The sequence below is a fragment of the Oncorhynchus gorbuscha genome, linkage group LG10 (genome assembly GCF_021184085.1).
Source record: "Oncorhynchus gorbuscha isolate QuinsamMale2020 ecotype Even-year linkage group LG10, OgorEven_v1.0, whole genome shotgun sequence".
Lineage (NCBI taxonomy): Eukaryota > Metazoa > Chordata > Actinopteri > Salmoniformes > Salmonidae > Oncorhynchus > Oncorhynchus gorbuscha.
In genome coordinates this window covers 45022669-45044246 of record NC_060182.1, presented here as the reverse complement: position 1 = coordinate 45044246, position 21578 = coordinate 45022669, and the positions used below count along the sequence as shown (strand labels likewise).

General features: G+C 44.0%; 1 protein-coding gene across 2 annotated transcripts in view; it reads left to right on the top strand.

Annotated features, from left to right (window-relative positions):
• Positions 1 to 21578, top strand: part of LOC124045183 (multiple epidermal growth factor-like domains protein 6) — a 181720-nt gene that overhangs the window by 77781 nt on the left and 82361 nt on the right. For both annotated transcript variants that reach the window (XM_046364436.1, XM_046364435.1), the window contains 2 exons: positions 10658 to 10780; positions 21252 to 21377. In XM_046364436.1, coding sequence (XP_046220392.1) covers positions 10658 to 10780; positions 21252 to 21377 — 249 coding nt within the window. The remainder of the gene's footprint in view (positions 1 to 10657; positions 10781 to 21251; positions 21378 to 21578) is intronic.

Below are 21578 nucleotides of genomic sequence, written 5' to 3'. Positions count from 1 at the left end.
TACATGTTTAAATCCGATCGCTTATGCTTTGATCGTGGATCGACTATAGCCTATGAAATTACCGTTGTTTGGAAACGTGAAACCTTTTGTTTGGAGAATCATTTTTTTGTTTTTATACAATCAAGGCTTGAGACTCTCCTTTTTTGGTTGCTTTGGAAGCGGGTCTGACTGTGGCATCACATACCTGTAGCCTCAAGGCAAGTTTTGAATTGGATTACATATTGCCTTCATAACAATGTTTTACAGCTGTCAAAGCTTCATCCTCCTAAATTGGAAAAATCAACATGATGATGGCATGGCCGTCATGGAAAAAAGGAAAGGAAAAACCATGTCCTTGGATGCTTTAAGCATCTACGTATGGTGTGTTTTTGCTACGGCCACACTCAGAACACAGAGGAAATCGTATGACTTACATGAAAAAGCAAATTCTCCGACACTAAATCCCTAGATGGTGTAACCCGCGTCAGCATCAGGGGGGGTGATACGAGAGTGTGAGCTGTATGTTTTAGATTAGAGATTATAAACTACCTGGCATAGTCAATCTGCAGATGCAGCAGTTTCTTTGACTGGATGAATTCCTGGGATCCTCCTGATTTATGACAGTTGGACTTTGATTTTTTTTAATGCGTCTTATCATTGTCCAGTAAGAGTATGGCAAGCACAGGAAGATCCTGGCATCAGATCACACATGCCGATGCATGGACACAGGCAAGAACACACGCACCCACATTTATGTGCAAACGTACACACACACACACATGCACACACGCACACATACATTCACACACACATATGCCAATATTACTTCCCAAAACCCAAGGTTCTGCTGCACTCCATACGCCTAATCTTTAAACACTGAGTGATTGAACCACAGAAGACCACAGACATACTCTATCATCTTAGCCAAGTGTGTTCATGGTTCCAGTTTCAATCATGTTGATGCTGGCTGGAAGTGTGAGAGCGACCCTAAGGCAGCTGTTTAGGACATTACAATTGTGTTTTGTTGTGCTAGTCTGTGTGAATTTCATGGCTGTTAATGAGAGTTCAATGAGAAGTGGAATGACTGTGAGGTCAGGGAGAGAAGTTGGTCAGAGCAACAGGGGCCAGAGGCTGATTTCCTTGACGGATTGCTCTCTTGCTGCAGTTGTTCTTTCTCAATTCAATAAAAAAAGGCTTTTATTGGCATGGGAAACATTTGTTTACATTGCCAAAGCAAGTGAAATAAACAATCAGAAATGAACAGTAAACATTACACTCATGAATGTTTCAGAGGAATAGAGACATTTTAAATGTTATATTATGGCTATGTACAGTGCTGTAACAATGTGCAAATAGTTGAAGAACAAAAGGGAAAAGAAATAAACAGATAAATATGGGTTGTGTATACAATGGTGCTTCATTGATTGCCCTTTTCTTGTGGCAACAAGTCACAAATCTTGATGCTGATGGCGCAGTGTGGTATTTCACCTAATAGATATGGGAGTTGATCAAAATGAGATTTTTATTCTTTATGGGTCTGTGTAATCTGAGGGAAATATGTGTCTCCAGTATGGTCATACATTTGGCAGGAGGTTAGGAAATGCAGCTCTGATGTTGGGCGATTAGGCCTGGCTCGCAGTCGGCGTTCCAATTCATCTCAAAGGTGTTCGATGGGGTTGAGGTCAGGGCTCTGTGCATGCCAGTCAAGTTCTTCTACACCGATCTTGACAAATCATTTCAGTATGGACCTCACTTTATGCACGGGGGCATTGTCATGCGGAAACAGGGAAGGACCTTCCCCAAACTGTTGCCACAAAGTTGGAAGCACAGAAACATCTAGAATATAATTGTATGCTGTATCGTTAAGGTTTCCCTTCACTGGAACTAAGGGGCCTAGACCGAAGCATGAAAAATAACCCCGGACCATTATTCCTCCTCCACCAAACTTTACAGTTGACACTATGCATTCGGGCAGGTAGTGTCCTCCTGGCATCCGTCAAACCCAGCACTCGGTGGTCCAGTTCTGTGAGCTTGTGTGGACTGCCACTTCGTGGTTGAGCCGTTGTTGCTCCTTGACATTTCCACTTCACAATAACAACACTTACAGCTAACTGAAGCAGGGCAGAAATTTGACAAACTGACTTGTTTGAAAGGTGGCATTCTATGGCGGTGCCACGTTGAAAGTCACTGAGCTCTTCAGTACGGCCATTCTACTGCTAATGTTTGTCTATAGAGATTGCATGGCTGTGTGCTCGATTTTACACATCTGACAGCAATGGGGATGGCTGAAATATCCAAATCCGTTCATTTGAAGGGTGTCCACATACTTTTGACTAAAGCACTGGGTTTTTTCATGACGGGTCATGTGAATTGGAAACACTCCTTGCCTAAGGTGGATCAAACCCTTTCAAACTACCACAAACCCATTCTGAATCTGATATCAAAAGAGCCAGAGACAACTTACATGGACAACATACTCTGTAGTTTAGTGAACTATTATATCAGGGCAGAGCGTTATGCAAAGAATAGTTACAATGTCTTTAAACATAAATTTCTCTAGGAATTTATATCAGCAGGTATCACTATGCACTGGCTTGTAGAAATAAACTGATGATAGCTGCCTGTCTGTATTTGTGAACGTTATGGTCAATTCTCTCTTTCTGCATTAGCCATCCATCTGTTATGGTTGAACAAATGTGTTCATATCGTTTGTGTAAACTGCTCTGTGGCAGAATTGATAGGTTTTTTACTTTTAAGACAGTGACATGTGCGCCACCAACGATAGTGATTAATCACCTGTGGTGGAAATACAATTATTACTGGAACATTACTGGACTAACATTTTTACATTTACATTTTTAGACATTTAGCAGGTCTTATCCAGAGCGACATACAGTAGTGAGCACATATATTTTCATGCTTTCTTCATACTAGTCCCCCATGTTGACTGACTAACCTCTTCAGGAACTTCAGTCTCCCTTGACCTTGGGTAGCAGCAGGAGATCATCATCATCTTCTTTATCCTGTGCCAAACACATTTATTCAAGGAGTCTAAATTGTGAACGTTAGCGGCTGGCTGCATGATCGCATCAACCTAGTTAGCTAATGTTAGCTCGCTATTTAGCTCGGCTACTCTAAAGCTAATGTTAGTCATTTTCTTAGCTAGCCATAGATTAGAACATTCTAGCTAGTTTTAGAGGATGAATGCTTTTATTAACTGCTTTTATTAACACACCTTGTTTTCCATGAACATGTGTGTTTACTCACTCATGAGGCAGGCAAACAAGCAGACATGAGAGGACGGTTTCCACTAAATCACAGCCACAAAGTCAGATTCTACAGACGGGAGAGGAGTATGAACGAAGAAAGAAATCGAGTTAAACAACAAGGTGTTTGTGCAGCTAAACTAGTTGTTAACAGGTGTGGTTGATGAGGCTCTGTAGGCTGTACCTAGGAGACCACTGTGACTGACAGGTGAATTCACCTGTCGCAGTGAGCGTGGGGGTTACCGCATGAAATGACAGGGACAGGGTTGCATCCACTAGGCAAAACTGAGGCGAACAAGCTAAAATTGGGAGAGACACTGTATGTAACTTTTCCACTAAGAAAAACCTGCTTTCTTTTCCATTGCAAAATGTTTTTCTATGACGTGAAATAATGAATATGTCTGGTAAACGTGTTCAGTGTTTTGAAAGTAGTGTGACAGCGCCACACCAGATGAAAAAGTATTGGGGCAAATGCTGTCTCACCACATGTTTTCCGGCTGCTCTGGTGTCAAGTAATTGTCTTTTTGTTTTTTCATGATTTGGTTAGGTCTAATTGTGTTGCTGTCCTGGGACTCTGTAGGATCTGTTTGGGGACTCTTCTCTTCGTTAATCTCTCTGTAGGTGAGGGCTTTGTTATGGAAGGTTTGGGAATCGCTTCCTTTTAGGTGGTTGTAGAACTCACTGGCTCTTTTCGCACACGCACCCTCATACACATACAGTGTGTCAATTGAGCCTCTTGTCAAGATTCTTTGCAGATCTGTCAGGGGGGTCCTCATCAGCCTGTAGTGCCTGAATGTGTCACGTTCTGACCATAGTTGTTTTTTGTTTTCTTTGTTTTAGTGCTGGTCAGTACGTGAGCTCAGTGGGCATTCTATGTTGTGTGTCTAGTTTTCCCGTTTCTATGTTTGGCCTGATATGGTTCTCAATCAGAGGCAGGTGTTAGTCATTGTCTCTGATTAGGTAGCCTGTTTTGTGTTGGGTTTTGTGGGTGGTTGTCTTCTGTCTTCGTGTGTCTGCACCAGACAGAACTATTTCTAACTGTTTTTTCCACATTTGTTGTTTTGTATTTTGTAGTGTTCACGTTTATCTTCTTTATTAAACATGATGAACACTAACGACGCTGCGCTTTGGTCCTCTCCTTCGTCCACAGAAGAAAGCCGTTACAGCATGTGTTTGATTAGTACGCTGTTTGGGAGGCTCACTTTGTATACACTGTATATGTAAATGTGTAGACTATGTACTGTATACAGTGTAATATAATGTTCTTTAATGTACTGAAACTGGAGGCTATTCTGCACAGACACATAAGCAAATACACAGCATGTTACTGTAGCGCCCAGAGAGAACAGATTCTGATGGAAATGGGCTGTTTTCTGTTCCTTATTCTCCTGCTTTATTAACAATTCTGAGGTTGGATTGTGTGTGTGTGTGGGCGCGCACGCACCTGAGTGTGTGTGCTTGTGAGAGCTTGCCAGTGTGTGAAGTCTGCGTGGCATGTTTCATGAATCCCTGCTTTCCATCAGTGTTGATGTGGCTTTGGATTTTATCACCTTGTTGGCAGTGTCCTATGAAAACATGCCACGTCTTGCATACACGAACAGCCTTAATAAAATGCCTCAAAGCAGCATGATTGATGAGACTGATTATTTTTTCAAATTGAAATGCATACTCCCCACTTTGTTGTGGAGTCGACGTTCACGACCCGTGAACGGCCATTTTGTCTGCCATCGTTTCATATGAGCGTAATCTTCACCTTCACGCTTCACCCTGTAATTATCAAGAGGATACAAGGTTGTGGAGCTGATGCTTAGACCAGATTCTGTTCAGTAGTAATGTGAGGAAAAACGTTAACGCTGTTAACCTCCCTCTTAAAAAAATGACTGATGCCTTTGCCCGTTGGGGTTAGAAACATATTGTATGTCAAAGTGCCTACCCCCCTTAAGACAATGATTTGCAACCCAGATATCTTGCCAACAGAATGTTAATATGGTTGCCAGCGCAGTGAGAAATACATTAGTAGCGCCTATTGTACAGTATATCATCACAGAGAGGCTGCTGGCCATTTAAGTTTGGTGGCCCCCAGGGGTCAGACATAATTATTTATCTCATGGAGAAGAATAGGCAGGCCTTTAATCATCATCACAGGAGTACTACCAAGTCCTGAGTGCAATCAGGCCCTTTTATCATGGGCAGCCTCAGAGAGTGTGCCAAACTGTCTGATGAGCTGTCTGGACAAGTCTGCCTTCCTTCTTCAGAGAGAGACTGACCTCTAATCAATGCTGCAGTGAAGTGCACTTGACTGTGCTCCTTCACCCTACCTTACCCTCTAACTTACAGCACCCCATGGGGTGGTATGGCACTTCTTTGTGTTTATCAAGAAAGGCCACCCATTCCATCACTGTTAAAGGGCAATAATTTCAGCACTTTTCAACCTCATAGTTACTATCTCCAGCGCCATAGCATTGTCTACATATGTGAAAACAGCCATTTGGGAAGAACCATGATGTTAAGATGAGCTCTTTTCAGTTGGTTATTTTTCTTCTTAACCATAATTTGTTTCTGTATACATGTACAGTTGGTAATGTGTCATTCACTTGACATATGAGTGTTTCACTTTGAGTAATGCTGCTTTTACGAGGTACGAGGTAGACGGCAAACCAGATGTCATTGTTTTCAATGAGAGAACGATTGTAAATGCCATTGAGGTTGGGTGAATGCCGTCAGCCGCCACGGTAGATGGGACTTGCCGCCAGAGTTAAAATATTTCAACTTTTGCCCTCTGCAATAGTGTTGTTCTCTACCGGATGTGTGTTTACTGAAATCACCATAGCAACGCATACTGTAGTACTGGCTTGCTTTTGCCATCATTTTCTTTCTTGCTTTCTTGTCCTGATATCCCGACTGGTAGGACGTTATTTGCATCCCTCATCTAAACGCGGCATGACTCTTTGTTTGGCTCCTGACTGTTAAAGAAATGAAACTAAGACCCCTGCACCCTTAATTTCTTAGCTTCATTGTGGCGTCCTTCTGCTTACATCTCTTGTCGTTCCACTAATTTCTGTGTATAAATCCTTACAGCATTTACATGCTGAGTCTGGGAACAGCTGCGTCTGGGAACAGCTCCGTCTGGGAACAGCTCCGTCTGGGAACAGCTGCGTCTGGGAACAGCTGCGTCTGGGAACATGGAATGTGTCTGGGAACAGCTGTGTCTGGGAACAGCTGCGTCTGGGAACATGGAATGTGTCTGGGAACAGCTGCGTCTGGGAACATGGAATGTGTCTGGGAACAGCTGCGTCTGGGAACAGCTGCGTCTGGGAACATGGAATGTGTCTGGGAACAGCTGCGTCTGGGAACATGGATTATGTCTGGGAACAGCTGCGTCTGGGAACAGCTGCGTCTGGGAACAGCTGCGTCTGGGAACAGCTGCGTCTGGGAACATGGAATGTGTCTGGGAACAGCTGTGTCTGGGAACAGCTACGTCTGGGAACATGGAATGTGTCTGGGAACAGCTGCGTCTGGGAACATGGAATGTGTCTGGGAACAGCTGCGTCTGGGAACAGCTGCGTCTGGGAACAGCTGCGTCTGGGAACAGCTGCGTCTGGGAACAGCTGCGTCTGGGAACAGCTGCGTCTGGGAACCGCTGCGTCTGGGAACATGGAATGTGTCTGGGAACAGCTGCGTCTGGGAACATGGAATGTGTCTGGGAACAGCTGTGTCTGGGAACAGCTGCGTCTGGGAACATGGAATGTGTCTGGGAACAGCTGCGTCTGGGAACAGCTGCGTCTGGGAACAGCTGTGTCTGGGAACAGCTGCGTCAGGGAACATGGAATGTGTCTGGGAACAGTTGCGTCTGGGAACAGCTGCGTCAGGGAACATGGAATGTGTCTGGGGTTCATACAATTTGAGGATGAAAATACAATTTGTGTATGAAAGGGACAGCTTCGTAAATAAAGACATTTGATTTACAAACGGTTTGTTTTGTCTGTTAATGGACTTTCAGATCATTTGAACTGACAACCTTGACCTCACCCAGACACAACACTTGATTAGGCTATTTGGCCCAGTGCCTCATGAAGTGCAGTTATTCCCGCGTATGTACATTATATAAATACCGCTGGCCAACACTCTGCTCTGACACACAAACAAAATGTTCAAATGTCTCCCTCCTCTCGATAAGTGGATTGAGTTTTGCTGTAACACTCCAAACCCCTCATGCTACCAAGATAAATCCACTGGTACGATCAACAATGCCTGACACACTAAATCCCCGGCTGATTACCAGGCATTTACTGCTTATCACACTGCCCAGTTTTAATGGCCACTGGGCCACTCTCCACTCCTGGGCCAAAGCCAGATCCTTCCTTTTGCCTTTTATAAATCCCTCTGGTGGCTCATTCAGGCCCCCACGTGGACCCTAATATAGCACCAGATGCAAAAACAACAGAGGACATCTGAGTTTAACAACGTTTGTGTCAAAAGCCAAATACCTTCTATTTCTTGATCTGGCTTTCATGGTTTTGTTTTGGTGCTCTCTGGTCATGTTGACGTTGGAAGTGTAGTGGATGTCTGCATGTCAGATGGTTTTTCATAGGCTTGAAAGGCAAGCCTCGTGACCACAGTGTCTTGAAATGATAACAGTAATGCGTGTCAGTGTCGTTATGGAATGCTACATGACATTGTGGAACAATGTCTGTTTATCAAAGAAACTGAGGAAAACATGTTTGTTCTTCAGAAACCCCAAATGGAGAATAAGCTTTCGTCCTTCTTAGAAAAAATGTAACTTGATGGTTTTGATAAAGTCAACAATAGAGACATGCCGTACTTGTCGTGACTGCTGTTTGCTGCCACGTGTCTTGTTGATTGTATTGATGTGGCTCCTTAAAGGTTAGCTTATAGAGCAATATCCACTGTGCTGGGAAGAAACTGTTATGTTGTTGATAGGCACAGGTTTGTGTTGAGCATGTATTGTCCCCTGGTAGTGCTCTTTGAAGAAGTATTATCCAGAAGAGAGGACCTTCAAACGGGTCCCTGACGGACACCTAATGTCATAGAGGCCCCTGGATAAGGTTTTAATAGAGGCATAGAGAATCATTGACCTTTAACCTGTTAAGGATAGATAAAACTTATGGAGAGGAACTGGATGACATGTTTACAGCCTTTGAGGAGGCTTGGATGGGCCCTTGGTTCATTTTCCATTGCCATTCCTGATCCAGGGAGTAACGCTAACTTTTGTTGAAATAAATGGGATAGATATACTCCATCGTAGTGGTTGGTTGTCAAGATGCCATAGGCTTTCTAACTTTTGATGGAATTTTCGTAGGGCGTCTGTCGTTAGACTGGCTGGTTTTGTGTGGATGTGTGTGTGTATGCGTGTGCGTGTGTGTGTGTGTGTGTGTGTGTGTGTGTGTGTGTGTGTGTGTGTGTGTGTGTGTGTGTGTGTGTGTGTGTGTGTGTGTGTGTGTGTGTGTGTGTGTGTGTGTGTGTGTGTGTGTGTGTGTGTGTGTGTGTGTTTACTGGCCCTCCAGTGCTTGCTTTGCTAATTGTTCTGGCCTTTGTCCATCTGTCTCCTGTTACCACCTGGCCCCGATGAGATTGGCATGCGACTGTATTTCTTGCTGATTCCTCTGTGTGTCTAAGGCTTCTCTATAATAAGCTTGTAGAGCTTCTGGGGCTTAGGCAGAGCTTTTCCACTGCAACACACTGTATAGTGAGAGCAGGGCTTCTGGGTTACACTGTACAGTGAGAACTCTTCCAATATAATATATTGTACAGTGAGATCTCTTCCACGACAATACACTGTACAGCGAGAGCTCTTCCACTACAATACACTGTACAGCGAGAGCTCTTCCACTACAATACACTGTACAGAGAGAGAGCTCTTCCACTACAATACACTGTGCAGCAGAGCTATTCCACTACAGTACACTGTATAGCAGAGCTCTTCCACTACAATACACTGTACAGCAGAGCTCTTCCACTACAATACACTATACAGGAGAGCTCTTCCACTACAATACACTGTATAGCAGAGCTCTTCCACTACAGTACACTGTACAGCGATATCTCTTCCACTACAGTACACTGTACAGCGAGATCTCTTCCACTACAATACACTGTACAGCGAGAGCTCTTACAATACAATACACTGTACAGCGAGAGCTCTTCCACTACAATACACTGTACAGCAGAGCTCTTCCACTACAATACACTGTACAGCAGAGCTCTTCCACTACAATACACTGTAGAGAGCTTTTCCACTACAATACACTGTACAGCGAGATCTCTTCCACTACAATACACTGTACAGTGAGATCTCTTCCACTACAATACACTGTACAGTGAGATCTCTTCCACTACAATACACTGTACAGCGAGATCTCTTCCACTACAATACACTGTACTGCAGAGCTCTTCCACTACAATACACTGTACAGCAGAGCTCTTCCACTACAATACACTCTAGAGACCTTTTCCACTACAATACACTGTACAGCGAGATCTCTTCCACTACAATACACTGTACTGCGAGAGCTCTTCCACTACAATACACTGTACAGCAGAGCTCTTCCACTACAATACACTGTGCAGCAGAGCTATTCCACTACAGTACACTGTATAGCAGAGCTCTTCCACTACAATACACTGTACAGCAGAGCTCTTCCACTACAATACACTATACAGCAGAGCTCTTCCACTACAATACACTGTATAGCAGAGCTCTTCCACTACAATACACTATACAGCAGAGCTCTTCCACTACAATACACTGTATAGCAGAGCTCTTCTACTACAATACACTGTACAGCAGAGCTCTTCCACTACAATACACTGTACAGCAGAGCTCTTCCACTACAATACACTGTAGAGAGAGCTTTTCCACTACAATACACTGTACAGCGAGATCTCTTCCACTACAATACACTGTACAGCGAGAGCTCTTACAATACAATACACTGTACAGCGAGAGCTCTTCCACTACAATACACTGTACAGCAGAGCTCTTCCACTACAATACACTGTACAGCAGAGCTCTTCCACTACAATACACTGTACAGAGAGAGCTTTTCCATTACAATGCACTGTACAGCAGAGCTCTTCCACTACAGTACACTGTATAGCGAGAGCAGGGCTTCTGTGATACACTGTATAGCGAGAGCTCTTCCACTACAATACACTGTGCAGCAGAGCTTTTCCACTACAGTACACTGTATAGCGAGAGCAGGGCTTCTGTGGTAGACTGTATAGCGAGAGCTCTTCCACAACAATACACTGTACAGCAGAGCTCTTTCACTACAATACACTGTATAGCGAGAGCTCTTCCACTACAGTACACTGTACAGCGATCACACTGATTTGTATATTACTTGCAGTATGTTTTTCACCCTCTGGTCTTTGTCATTTCTTGGCCACAGATGTTGACGAATGTCAGGTCCACAACGGAGGCTGCCACCACCGATGCGTCAACACCAGAAGCTCGTTCTACTGCGAATGCAACCCAGGCACCCGCCTGCACACAGATGGCCGGACATGCATTGGTAAGGAGTAGTGTGAAATGGCCTTTAGACCAGTGGTTCCAAAACTATGGGTCTCCTGTTTGACATGGGGTCACCTGATATTAAAATGGGGTCGCATGAACATTTCCAAAACCCCCCCCCCCCCAAATGTTTTTAAAAAATCGTTGTATCTCAAAATCATTGTAATGTGGTTACCCTTAAAAATCTAAATGATGATTGTTGAAATCTAAACGATAAAATTAGATCGTGGGAAAAGGCTGCACTTGACTGATGCGCTTCAATCGGAATGATTCAAGTGCAACAGTCAAGTGTAGCCTTTCGTGCTGTCATGTGACTGAATGCTGCAGTCTAAGCATTCACGGGTCATTACGGAGGAGTTTTGGTTACTGACTTGTTGTCTCCTTCAGAGCATTAAAACTCTATTTATTTATTTAACCAGGCAAGTCAGCTAAGATCAAATTCTTATTTACAATGACGGCTTACCCCGGCCAAACCCGGACGACACTGGGCCAATTGTGCGACTCCCAATCACGGCCAGATGTGATACGGTCTGGATTCAAACCAGGGACTGTAGTGACACCTCTTGCACTGAGATGCAGTGTCTTAGACCGCTGCGCCACTTGAGAGCCCATTGTGCCCTTCGTCAGCTCATATCTGTGTGAAGCTGGATTCAGCAGTGGTCTCGTCTGCATTAAAACCAAATATTGATCCAGGTTGGATGTGACAGCAGTGATGAAGAGCGCACTGTTGACCACACCGCCTGACTTTGAGAAGCTCCGATGCGACATGCACCAAGCACACCCATCTCATCAGCGGTGGTGAGATAAGAGATAATGTCAGACTCATTTGCAATTGGCTGTATAGCTCCACATTAAAAGTATGTGATCGTGAGTTGAGAAAACAATCAGAAATACTGTTAGAATGTTTTGCAATTGCCTGCCATAGTCCCAAATAAAAAAGTTCACTTTGGCTTTTAATTACAATTTATTTTGTGGTTGGGGTCATGAGAACTTTCAGATATCAAAACTGGATCGTGGACAAAAAAAGTTGGGGAACACCTACCCTAGACACTGACCTTGGGTCAGTTTTGCATTTCCCCACTAATGGTTAAGGTTAGGCTTGGAGGAGGGGAAGCTGATTCTAGGTCTCTACTGTACCTTGGGGAACTTCACCCTGGAGCCATCAGTGAGACCTAAAGGGAGGGTGGAGCTGTGGAGGGGCACCTAAGGTCAACCAAGGTCAGGGGGAGGGGTTTGGGAGTGATAGGGGTTTGGGATGAAAGAGGTGGATCTGGTCCAACGTGCTGGCTGTATCCCATTGTTGCCCTCGCCATCTGGAAACTACGCTATGGTAGAGGCTGGGACTCACATCAAAGCAGGGAAAGGGGTCTTCACCTATTGCTTGTGTCAAAAGGGGGAATCAAAGAGACTTTTGTGTTGGCAAAAGAGGTGCTTTCCTGCTGTTCTCCAGCAGCCCTTACAGAGCAGGTTCGTGTCTGGGCGTATATACTGTAGTAGCGCAGTTTCTGCCTCTGGCACACAACAACAGCATGTCAGGTTAACTCAAATCAAATCAAATTGTATTTGTCATATCCGTCAGTTTAAGGTAGAAATATATGTGTTTGCTTTGGATGCCTCTCAATCCACTGCATCTGCCAATGTTGCACTTCCGCATCTGCAGTCAAAAGTGACATCCTGAAAATCTTTCTACTCACTAAAACATCTGTAGAGTCCAAACAGTTTGACATACAAACTATTATGGAAAGGGGAGACTCTCAGGTACATGGTGTTCTCCGTTTTGCTATAAGATCACCACAAGTGGCAAGCGACTCGTCTGAAGTCGGTACCATTGATGTGCTAACTTCTGTTTGTAGCTTCCGAACCATTTGGGCTACAAACTAATGTGACCTCACTGTGGAAAAGGGAGATTCTCACGTATACGATGATCATCTACATTTTAGTCTATGACCCACACAAGTGTCACAGGACTCGTATGAAGGTAACTAGGACCCTTGAAAACAATTTGAAGTGTGAAGGTAGTTTTGTGCCTACCCAAATTACGAGTAAAAATAAATATATACTCTACCATTCAAAAGTTTGGGGCAATTACAAATTTCCTTGTTTTTGATAGAAAATTTAAAAAATTGTACGTTAAAATAACATCAAATTGATCAGAAATACAGTGTAGACATTCATAATGTTGTAAATGACTATTGTAGCTGGAAACGGCAATTTTTTTTATGGAATATCTCCATAGGCTAACAGAGGCCCATTATCGGCAACCATCACTCCTGTGTTCCAATGGCATGTTGTGTTAGCTAATCCAAGTTTATCATTTTAAAAGGATAATTGAACATTAGAAAAACATTTTTCAATTATATAAGCACAGCTGAAAACTGTTGTCCTGATTAAAGAAGCAATAAAACTGGCCTTCTTTAGACTAGTTGAGTATCTGGAGCATCAGCATTTGTGGGTTCGATTTGTGGAGGGGTTGAAAAACTAGGACATTTCTAAGTGACCCCAAACTTTTGAACGGTAGTGTATATACACTGCTCAAAAAAATAAAGAGAACACTTAAACAACACAATGTAACTCCAAGTCAATCACACTTCTGTGAAATCAAACTGTCCACTTAGGAAACAACACTGATTGACAATAAATTTCACATGCTGTTGTGCAAATGGAATAGACAACAGGTGGAAATTATAGGCAATTATTATATTATTATAGGCACAAAAAAAGACACCCCCAATAAAGGAGTGGTTCTGCAGGTGGTGACCACAGACCACTTCTCAGTTCCTATGCTTCCTGGCTGATGTTTTGGTCACTTTTGAATGCTGGCGGTGCTTTCAGTCTAGTGGTAGCATGAGACGGAGTCTACAACTCACACAAGTGGCTCAGGTAGTGCAGCTCATCCAGGATGGCACATCAATGCGAGCTGTGGCAAGAAGGTTTGCTGTGTCTGTCAGCGTAGTGTCCAGAGCATGGAGGCGCTACCAGGAGACAGGCCAGTACATCAGGAGACGTGGAGGAGGCCGTAGGAGGGCAACAACCCAGCAGCAGGACAGCTACCTCCACCTTTGTGCAAGGAGGAGCAGGAGGAGCACTGCCAGAGCCCTGCAAAATGACCTCCAGCAGGCCAAAAATGTGCATGTGTCTGATCAATCGGTCAGAAACAGACTCCATGAGGGTGGTATGAGGACCCGACGTCCACAGGTTGGGGTTGTGCTGACAGCCCAACACCGTGCAGGACATTTGGCATTTGCCAGAGAACACCAAGATTGGCAAATTCGCCACTGGCGCCCTGTGCTCTTCACAGATGAAAGCAGGTTCACACTGAGCACATGTGACAGACGTGACAGAGTCTGGAAACGCCGTGGAGAATGTTCTGCTGCCTGCAACATCCTCCAGCATGACCGGTTTGGCGGTGGGTCAGTCATGGTGTGGGGTGTCATTTCTTTGGGGGGCCGCACAACCCTCCATGTGCTCGCCAGAGGTAGCCTGAGACCCCTTGTGAGACCATATGCTGGTGCGGTTCGCCCTGGGTTCCTCCTCATGCAAGACAATACTAGACCTCATGTGGCTGGAGTGTGTCAGCAGTTCCTGCAAGAGGAAGGCATTGATGCTATGGACTGGCCCGCCCGTTCCCCAGACCTGAATCCAACTGAGCACATATGGGACATCATGTCTCGCTCCATCCACCAAGTCTTTTGCACCACAGACTGTCCAGGAGTTGGCGGGAGTTGGAGGATGCTTTAGTTCAGGTCTGGGAGGATATCCGGGGCGGCAGGGTAGACTAGTGGTTAGAGCGTTGGACTAGTAGCTGGAAGGTTGCAAGTTCAAACCCCCGAGCTGACAAGGTACAAATCTGTCGTTCTGCCCCTGAACAGGCAGTTAACCCACTGTTCCTAGGCCGTCCATGAAATTTAGAATTTGTTCTTAACTGACTTGCCTAGTAAAATAAAATAAATAAAAAATCCCTCAGGAGACCATCCGCCACCTCATCAGGAGCATGCCCAGGCATGGTAGGGAGGTCATACAGGCACATGGAGGCCACACACACTACTGAGCCTCATTTTGACTTGTTTTAAGGACATTACATCAAAGTTGGATCAGCCTTCACTTGTGACTCCAAATCCAGACCTCCATGGGTTGATAAATTTGATTTTCATTGATGATTTTTGTGTGATTTTGTCAGCACATTCAACTATGTAAAGGAAAAAGTATTAATAAGAATATTTCATTCATTCAGATCTAGGATGTGTTATTTTAGTGTTATTTTAGTGTTATTTTAGTGTTCCCTTTTTTGAACAGTGTATATACAGTTGAAGTCGGAAGTTTACATACACTTAGGTTGGTGTCATTAAAACATGTTTTTCAACCACACATTTCTTGGTAACCAACTTCATACTTTGTTGCAAAAAGTGCAAATCAATCCCAGAACAACAGCAAAGGACCTTGTGAAGATGCTGGAGGAAACAGGTGCAAAGTTATCTATATCCACAGTAAAACAAGTCCAATATTGACATAACCTGAAAGGCATCTCAGCAAGGAAGAAGCCCCTGCTCCAAATCCACCATTAAAAAAAGCCAGACTATCGTTTGCAACTGCACATGGGGACAAAGATCGTACTTTATGAAGAAATGTCCTCTGGTCTAATGACCATCGTTATGTTTTGAGAAAAAAGGGGGAGGCTTGCAAGCCGAAGAACACCATCCCAACAACGAAGCACGGGGTGGCAGCATCATGTTGTGGTGGTGCTTTGCTGCAGAGGTCCTACAACTCAAAATCAATTAGCTAAATGATCCGTAGTATGACCATAGTAAAACTATTCCAGTCCGCTTATAATTAAGAATTAAAAATAAATGGTAACAAGTGTAATAAAATACACAAGAATGGAGCTACAGTATGACCACACCACCTGACACCCCCCTGGAAATACGAGGGCCCATGCCAAATCTTTTCAGCCTTCTGAGGGGGAAGAAGCGCTGCCGTGCCCCCTTCACGACTGTGTGGGTGTGTGTGGGCCAGATTAGGTCCTTAGTGATGTGAATGCAAAGGAACTTGACGCTCTCAACCCACTCCAAAACAGCCCCCCCCCCCCCCCCGCTCCACAACAGCCCCTCTTTCTCCTATAGTCCACAATAAGCTCCTTGGTCTTACTGACATTGAGGGAGAGGTTGTTGTCCTGGCACTACACTGCTAAGTTTCTGACCTCCTCCCTGTAGGTGGACTCATCGCTGTTGGTGATCAGGTCTACCACCGTCGTGTTATCGGCAAACTTGATGATGATGTTGGACTTGTGCTTGGCCATGCAGTCCTGGGTGAACAGGGAGTACAGGAGAGGACTAAGCACACACACATGAGGGGCCCCTGTGCTGAGGGTCAGCGTGGCGGAGGTGTTGTTGCCTACCCTCACGACTTGGTGCCGGCCCATCAGGAAATCCAGGATCCAGTTGCAGGGGAAGGGGTTCAGTCCCAGGGTCCCTAGCTTGGTGATGAGCTTGGAGGGCACTATGGTGTTGAACGCTGAGCTGTAGTCTATGAACAGCATTCTCACATAGTTATTTCCCCTCTTGTGCAGGTGGGAGAGGGCAGTGTGAGGTGATTGTGTCATCTGTGGGTCTGTTGGGCCGGTATGTGAATTGGAGTGGGTCTAGGGTGTCTGGGATGAGGGTGTTGATGTGTGCCATGACCAGCCTTCCAAAGGAGTTCATAATTACAGATGTGAGTGCTGCAGAATGACAGTTGTTTAGGCAGGTTACCTTGGAGCTCTTGGGAACAGGGACAAGGGTGGTCAGCTTGAAACATGTTGGGATTACAGACTGAGAAAAGGAGAGATTGAAAATGTCTGTGAAGACACTTGCCAGCTGGTCTGAGCATGCTTTGAGACCACCCCCTGGTATTCCGCCTTGTGGTTGTTAACCAGTTTAAATGTTTTGCTCATGTGGGCCACGAAGAGCAAGATCACATACAGTAGTCATCCAAAAAACAGGTGATTTCATGCAAGGCACAGTGTTATATTCCTCGAAGCGAGCATAAAATACAGTCAGCTAATTTGGGGGTTCTGCGATATCGCATGGCTGGGTTTCCTATTATAATCCGTTATCGTCTGCAAGCCCTGCCACATAGCACCCCTAGTGGCGCAGGAGACATGTTGCCAGAAGTGAGGTGGAACGGTTCTAAGTCTACCCGTGCTATGGTCTCCACACACCAGAAACGCTGCCTCTGGGTGAGCCTTTTCTTGTTTGTTTATAGGCCCATACAGTTGGTTGAGTACCAGAGTGTTTGTTGTTGGCTTGGGGTGGGATAAACTTTGATTTGATTTGATGTAGACCGCTGTGATAATTACGGATGAGAAATCTCTTGGTAGATAAAAGGGTCTGCAGCTTACCATGAGGTATTCTTTATCAGGTGAGAAAGAGCTAGAGATTTCCTTCACACTTGAAGTAGCACACCAGTTGTTTTTTATTTTTAAAAACACTACACCTCCTTGCGACTTCTACAAAGCCTCTGTACGATCCTGCCTCTGCATGGAGAATCCACCGAGTACTACTTGCATTGCATCATCATCCAGCCACGTTTCATTAAGACATACATATAACATCCAGCTTTCCAAGTCTCTCTGATAGGAGATGTTACGTTCTCACAAGACAAACTCAATATATCGCTCACGGAAAGGGGACTAACAACGAAAATGACTTTGATAACCAAAACAAAACAGAAAGGGGAAACCCATGTGGGTTCCCACTGAAAGTTGGCAAAGCCGCTAGTAAGACACCCACCATGGATTCCCACTATGTTTGCCTCCAAAAAGACAAACTACAAGAAAAACCCACAACAACTTCAGATAGGGTGTAAAAAGAAAAAGAGTCTTCTTTCAAACTTAAGAGGTGGAGCTCAAAATCGCACCTCAGCTGACATGAAATGTAGCTCTCTCAACATCTCTCAAGCTCAACTGGAGCACTGAGCCAGCCACTCTTAAATATCACCTGGTCTAGCACAGGTGAAACACCTTCCGACTAACGAAATGGACAAGCCAGCACAGGTGTAACACACACTTACTAACAAGGTGACACCAATTGGTGTGCCCTACGTGCTAACGTGATACCTCAAAATAAAAAAAATCTGTAACAGAGAGATTCGAATGAAGATCATCCATCTTATTCCCGAGTGACTGGAAATTTTCCAATAGAATGGAGGATAGCACCATTTGGTTTTGTCTTTGCCACAATTTCACCAGGAATCCACCTTGTCTCCTGTGTCTACACCTGTAGCGTTTTTGTAGCCCATGGAACAAAGAAATAGGATCGGGTATGAACATTTGTAAGTCGCTCTGGATAAGAGCGTCTGCTAAATGACTTAAATGTAAATGTAATGTAAATGAACAGTCGAATAGCTCAGTCGGAGTTGAAGTCATATTTTAAGTCCAAATCTTAGGTGAGTAACTGTCGATCTGATACCCAGAAGTGGCTGGAGGTCATATGTGATAATAGAATGATCTTTCTGTATCAAAAAAGTAAAGTTAAACATGATAAGAGTCACTATATAGCAAAGTTGTTACCCTTCTCTTGTCTGTGTGATTGATTTAGGACCATTGCCTCGCAGCAGGCCATGGGAAGCCCCCGAGGCCTGTCGAAACATTGTTGGCTTTGACCAGGGCCCGTTTGAAGGAAATGTTACAGCTTGCCTACAAATAGCCTGATTTGTGTATTTCTATGAGTAATTACCACAGAGATGCGAACCCATTCATATTATTAACGTTTTCATGGAAATGGGCACCAAATTACACTACCTCAGTTTGTGATTGTAATTATTAATTAATTGATTCATCCTTTTCCCAGAGAGCTACGAGTGTGCAAGGTTTTGTTACAGCCCTGCACTAAAACAACTGATTCAGCTAACCAAGGTCCTGGCAAACAATGAATGAATAAAATCAGGTGTGTTAGAGCTGGGCTGGAACATAAATGTGCACCCCCTGTTGCTCTCGAGTGTTGGCCACCCCCAAAGCCGTCATTTCAGTTCAACTACAAATACTTTTATCCCCATTGCTGTTCCTATTCACCACTGAGAGGTAGAAGATGTGCTCCGACACCTGCGCTAATCTTAGATTCCCTCTTGGTGTCTGCACAGCAACTGCGTGCAGTCCAGAAGCGCATATTAAATGTAGTTATTTATTTAGATTTTAATCAGGCTACTTTGATGTCATGGAACCCTCTAATGGCATGATGTGTCATACAAACCATCTCATTCTTCTCATGCTGTTGTTTTTTTGCCAGGCCTTGTTTTCCTCCTTTAAATTAAAAGCAGTTTACAAACTCAAGGCTGTTCCAAACAGTAGAGCAAAATGAGACACCATACATAAACTCTGTGACATATGCTTTAATGAGAAACATATGACTGACTGACCACACCCTTAGAGTGTTCCTACGTCACAAGTTTTTTTTTTTATCAAAGACTCTCGATATATTTTAAATGAATTTATCTATTTCCCTGAACAAAAGTATAGACCCTGTGCTGTACATTTTTAATGTTTGTGATTTTATAATAACACATTTCTGTGTTCTAATCATATGCTTTTCTAATAACAGTTTTCTGTGTTCATACAAGTGACCATATTGAACGAATCCTCACTTATCAGTATCTGCAATTTGGCAGTACGCCCACACCTTGTTTGAGAACGAAAGATATCCCAGTTTCAAGGTCTCAGCTTAGAGAGAAGAAGCCTCGTGAGGTATTGATCGGTCACATGAATGAAGCAAGCATTCATTATTTATGAATGATGAATAAGCTAAATCATGCAAATAGGACTTGTCTGCAGTATATAAGGGAATTAACGGGACTGCCCCGTTAGAGCTCCTAACAGATTTTCACTATGGTGCATCAAGTTTGTTGGAACCTCTCCAGCAGGCTGATAATAAATAACGATTAATTTAAGATTGATTTCGAATGTCCCTGTGTAAGAATTTGCACGACAACCCACGTATATGTGTCTGGCCTTTTGGATTATGATCCCTAAATAGTCTCAACTGTTCCCTAGCAGAGTTTCCCAAACAACTTTTTACACCGGAGTTGTCTCGAGATGGCTATGCATATTCATGGCATGAGCCTAGTAGCATAGCAGCTCTCTCCATTGAATACAGGCGGTTGACCTCAACAACCCTCATCGAATATTTAAAAAAAGGATTACAATAATGAGATGTGTCCATCAATCCAAAGAACGGATTGGCGGGAGGTATACAGCCCGCCATGCCACTTTGTGGACAACAACTCCCATTTGTTTTGGTGGAGAGACATGTATCTTGTCAGTATATCCATAATCTTTGCTCTTTCTTCCCCATGTCATTCTTTCACTTACATCTCATCTGGGTTCAGGCTTAGCACAGCCGAAGGAGCCAACTCATCCATCATTGTCAGTCAGGGGAAGACCTGATACTTTCCACTGAAGATATCACAGCTTTCCTGAATAAACATATGCCAAACACAACCCCCCTGCCCCTATAACACTCTAGGCACTAGATCTGACAGGATAAGATAGGTGTGGGAAATATTGCAAGTTCCACCTAGTGGGCAAGGTTGAGCAACTATCATATTGCTTATACCTATCCAGTCCTTTCAGATATGCATAACGTTCCTAGGCTCTAGAGAAGGGTTATTCAACTCTTACCCAACGAGGTCTGGAGCCGGCTGTTTTTATGTTCTACCTCATAATTCATTGCACGCACCTGGTGTGCCAGGTCTCAATCTGTTCTTGATTAGAAGGGAACAACGAAACCAAGCAGTGGAACTGGCTCCGAAGGTCCAGAGTTGAGTTTGAGGGATCTAGGGGTGAGCGGCAAGGGTTGTTTCTCGTCAAGGTCCACTGCAATGAGCCACGTATTGTAAGTACCCTGCTGTCCGCAGGCTTATCGGCCCGAATCAGATGTCTCGCGAATGGATCAGCAAAAAAAATGTTGTTATTATTGGGCCTCTGTCCTGAGATGGCAATTGAAGAGAAAACAGAGTGGAGTGGGGTCAACGCCTTCATCATTTTCCAAGATCGGAGTGTAGATGGGGTTCACGTTTATTTTTGTTTTGAAACTGGAACTCCTTTTCCTGAGTTCCTCCAACTGAAAATGCAGGAGCTACAGCTCATCTTTGAGATACAGTTCACCTTGGGTTATGCGTTAGCATAAAGCAAATGTTTGAAACGATCTGGTGGTGTCTTGCACATTGTGAGAACATATAGGCAAACACTTGCTCGTGCTGTCAGATCGAGCAGACCAACTGTACATGTCATTTCCGCGAGTTTATCCTGCTCGCATTAACAACTATTTGCCTGTGTCATTGTAGATCATCTGAATTTAAAATACAATAGTGGTCAAAAATGTAACTTTGAGAGTTTCTAAACAGGTTCTCTTTCTTCACATGATAATCAATCAATTACATTTGTGTACTGAACATCACCTTTAATTGTTGATCTATCATGTCTCACTCTGTGTGTTTCTCCCCAGCCGTCCAGTCCTGTGCTGTCAGAAATGGAGGCTGTGAGCAGGACTGTGTGCAGCTGTCCCCGGATCACTACCAGTGTCACTGCAGACCCAACTATCATCTTGCAGAGGACAGCAAACACTGCAAGTGTAAGTGCCACTAGTCGGCCATTTAAAGGAAAAACCTGTGTGTGCTTGTGTGCAAACTTCTCAGTCCATCCTTTTTACGCCATTTTGGCCAGACACTTTTATGTTGTTGGCACTAATATTGTGTATATACAGTATATATTATATTATAAATACCTCACGTGACTCATAATAAGATGAAGCAATTAGCACATCTAATGAATT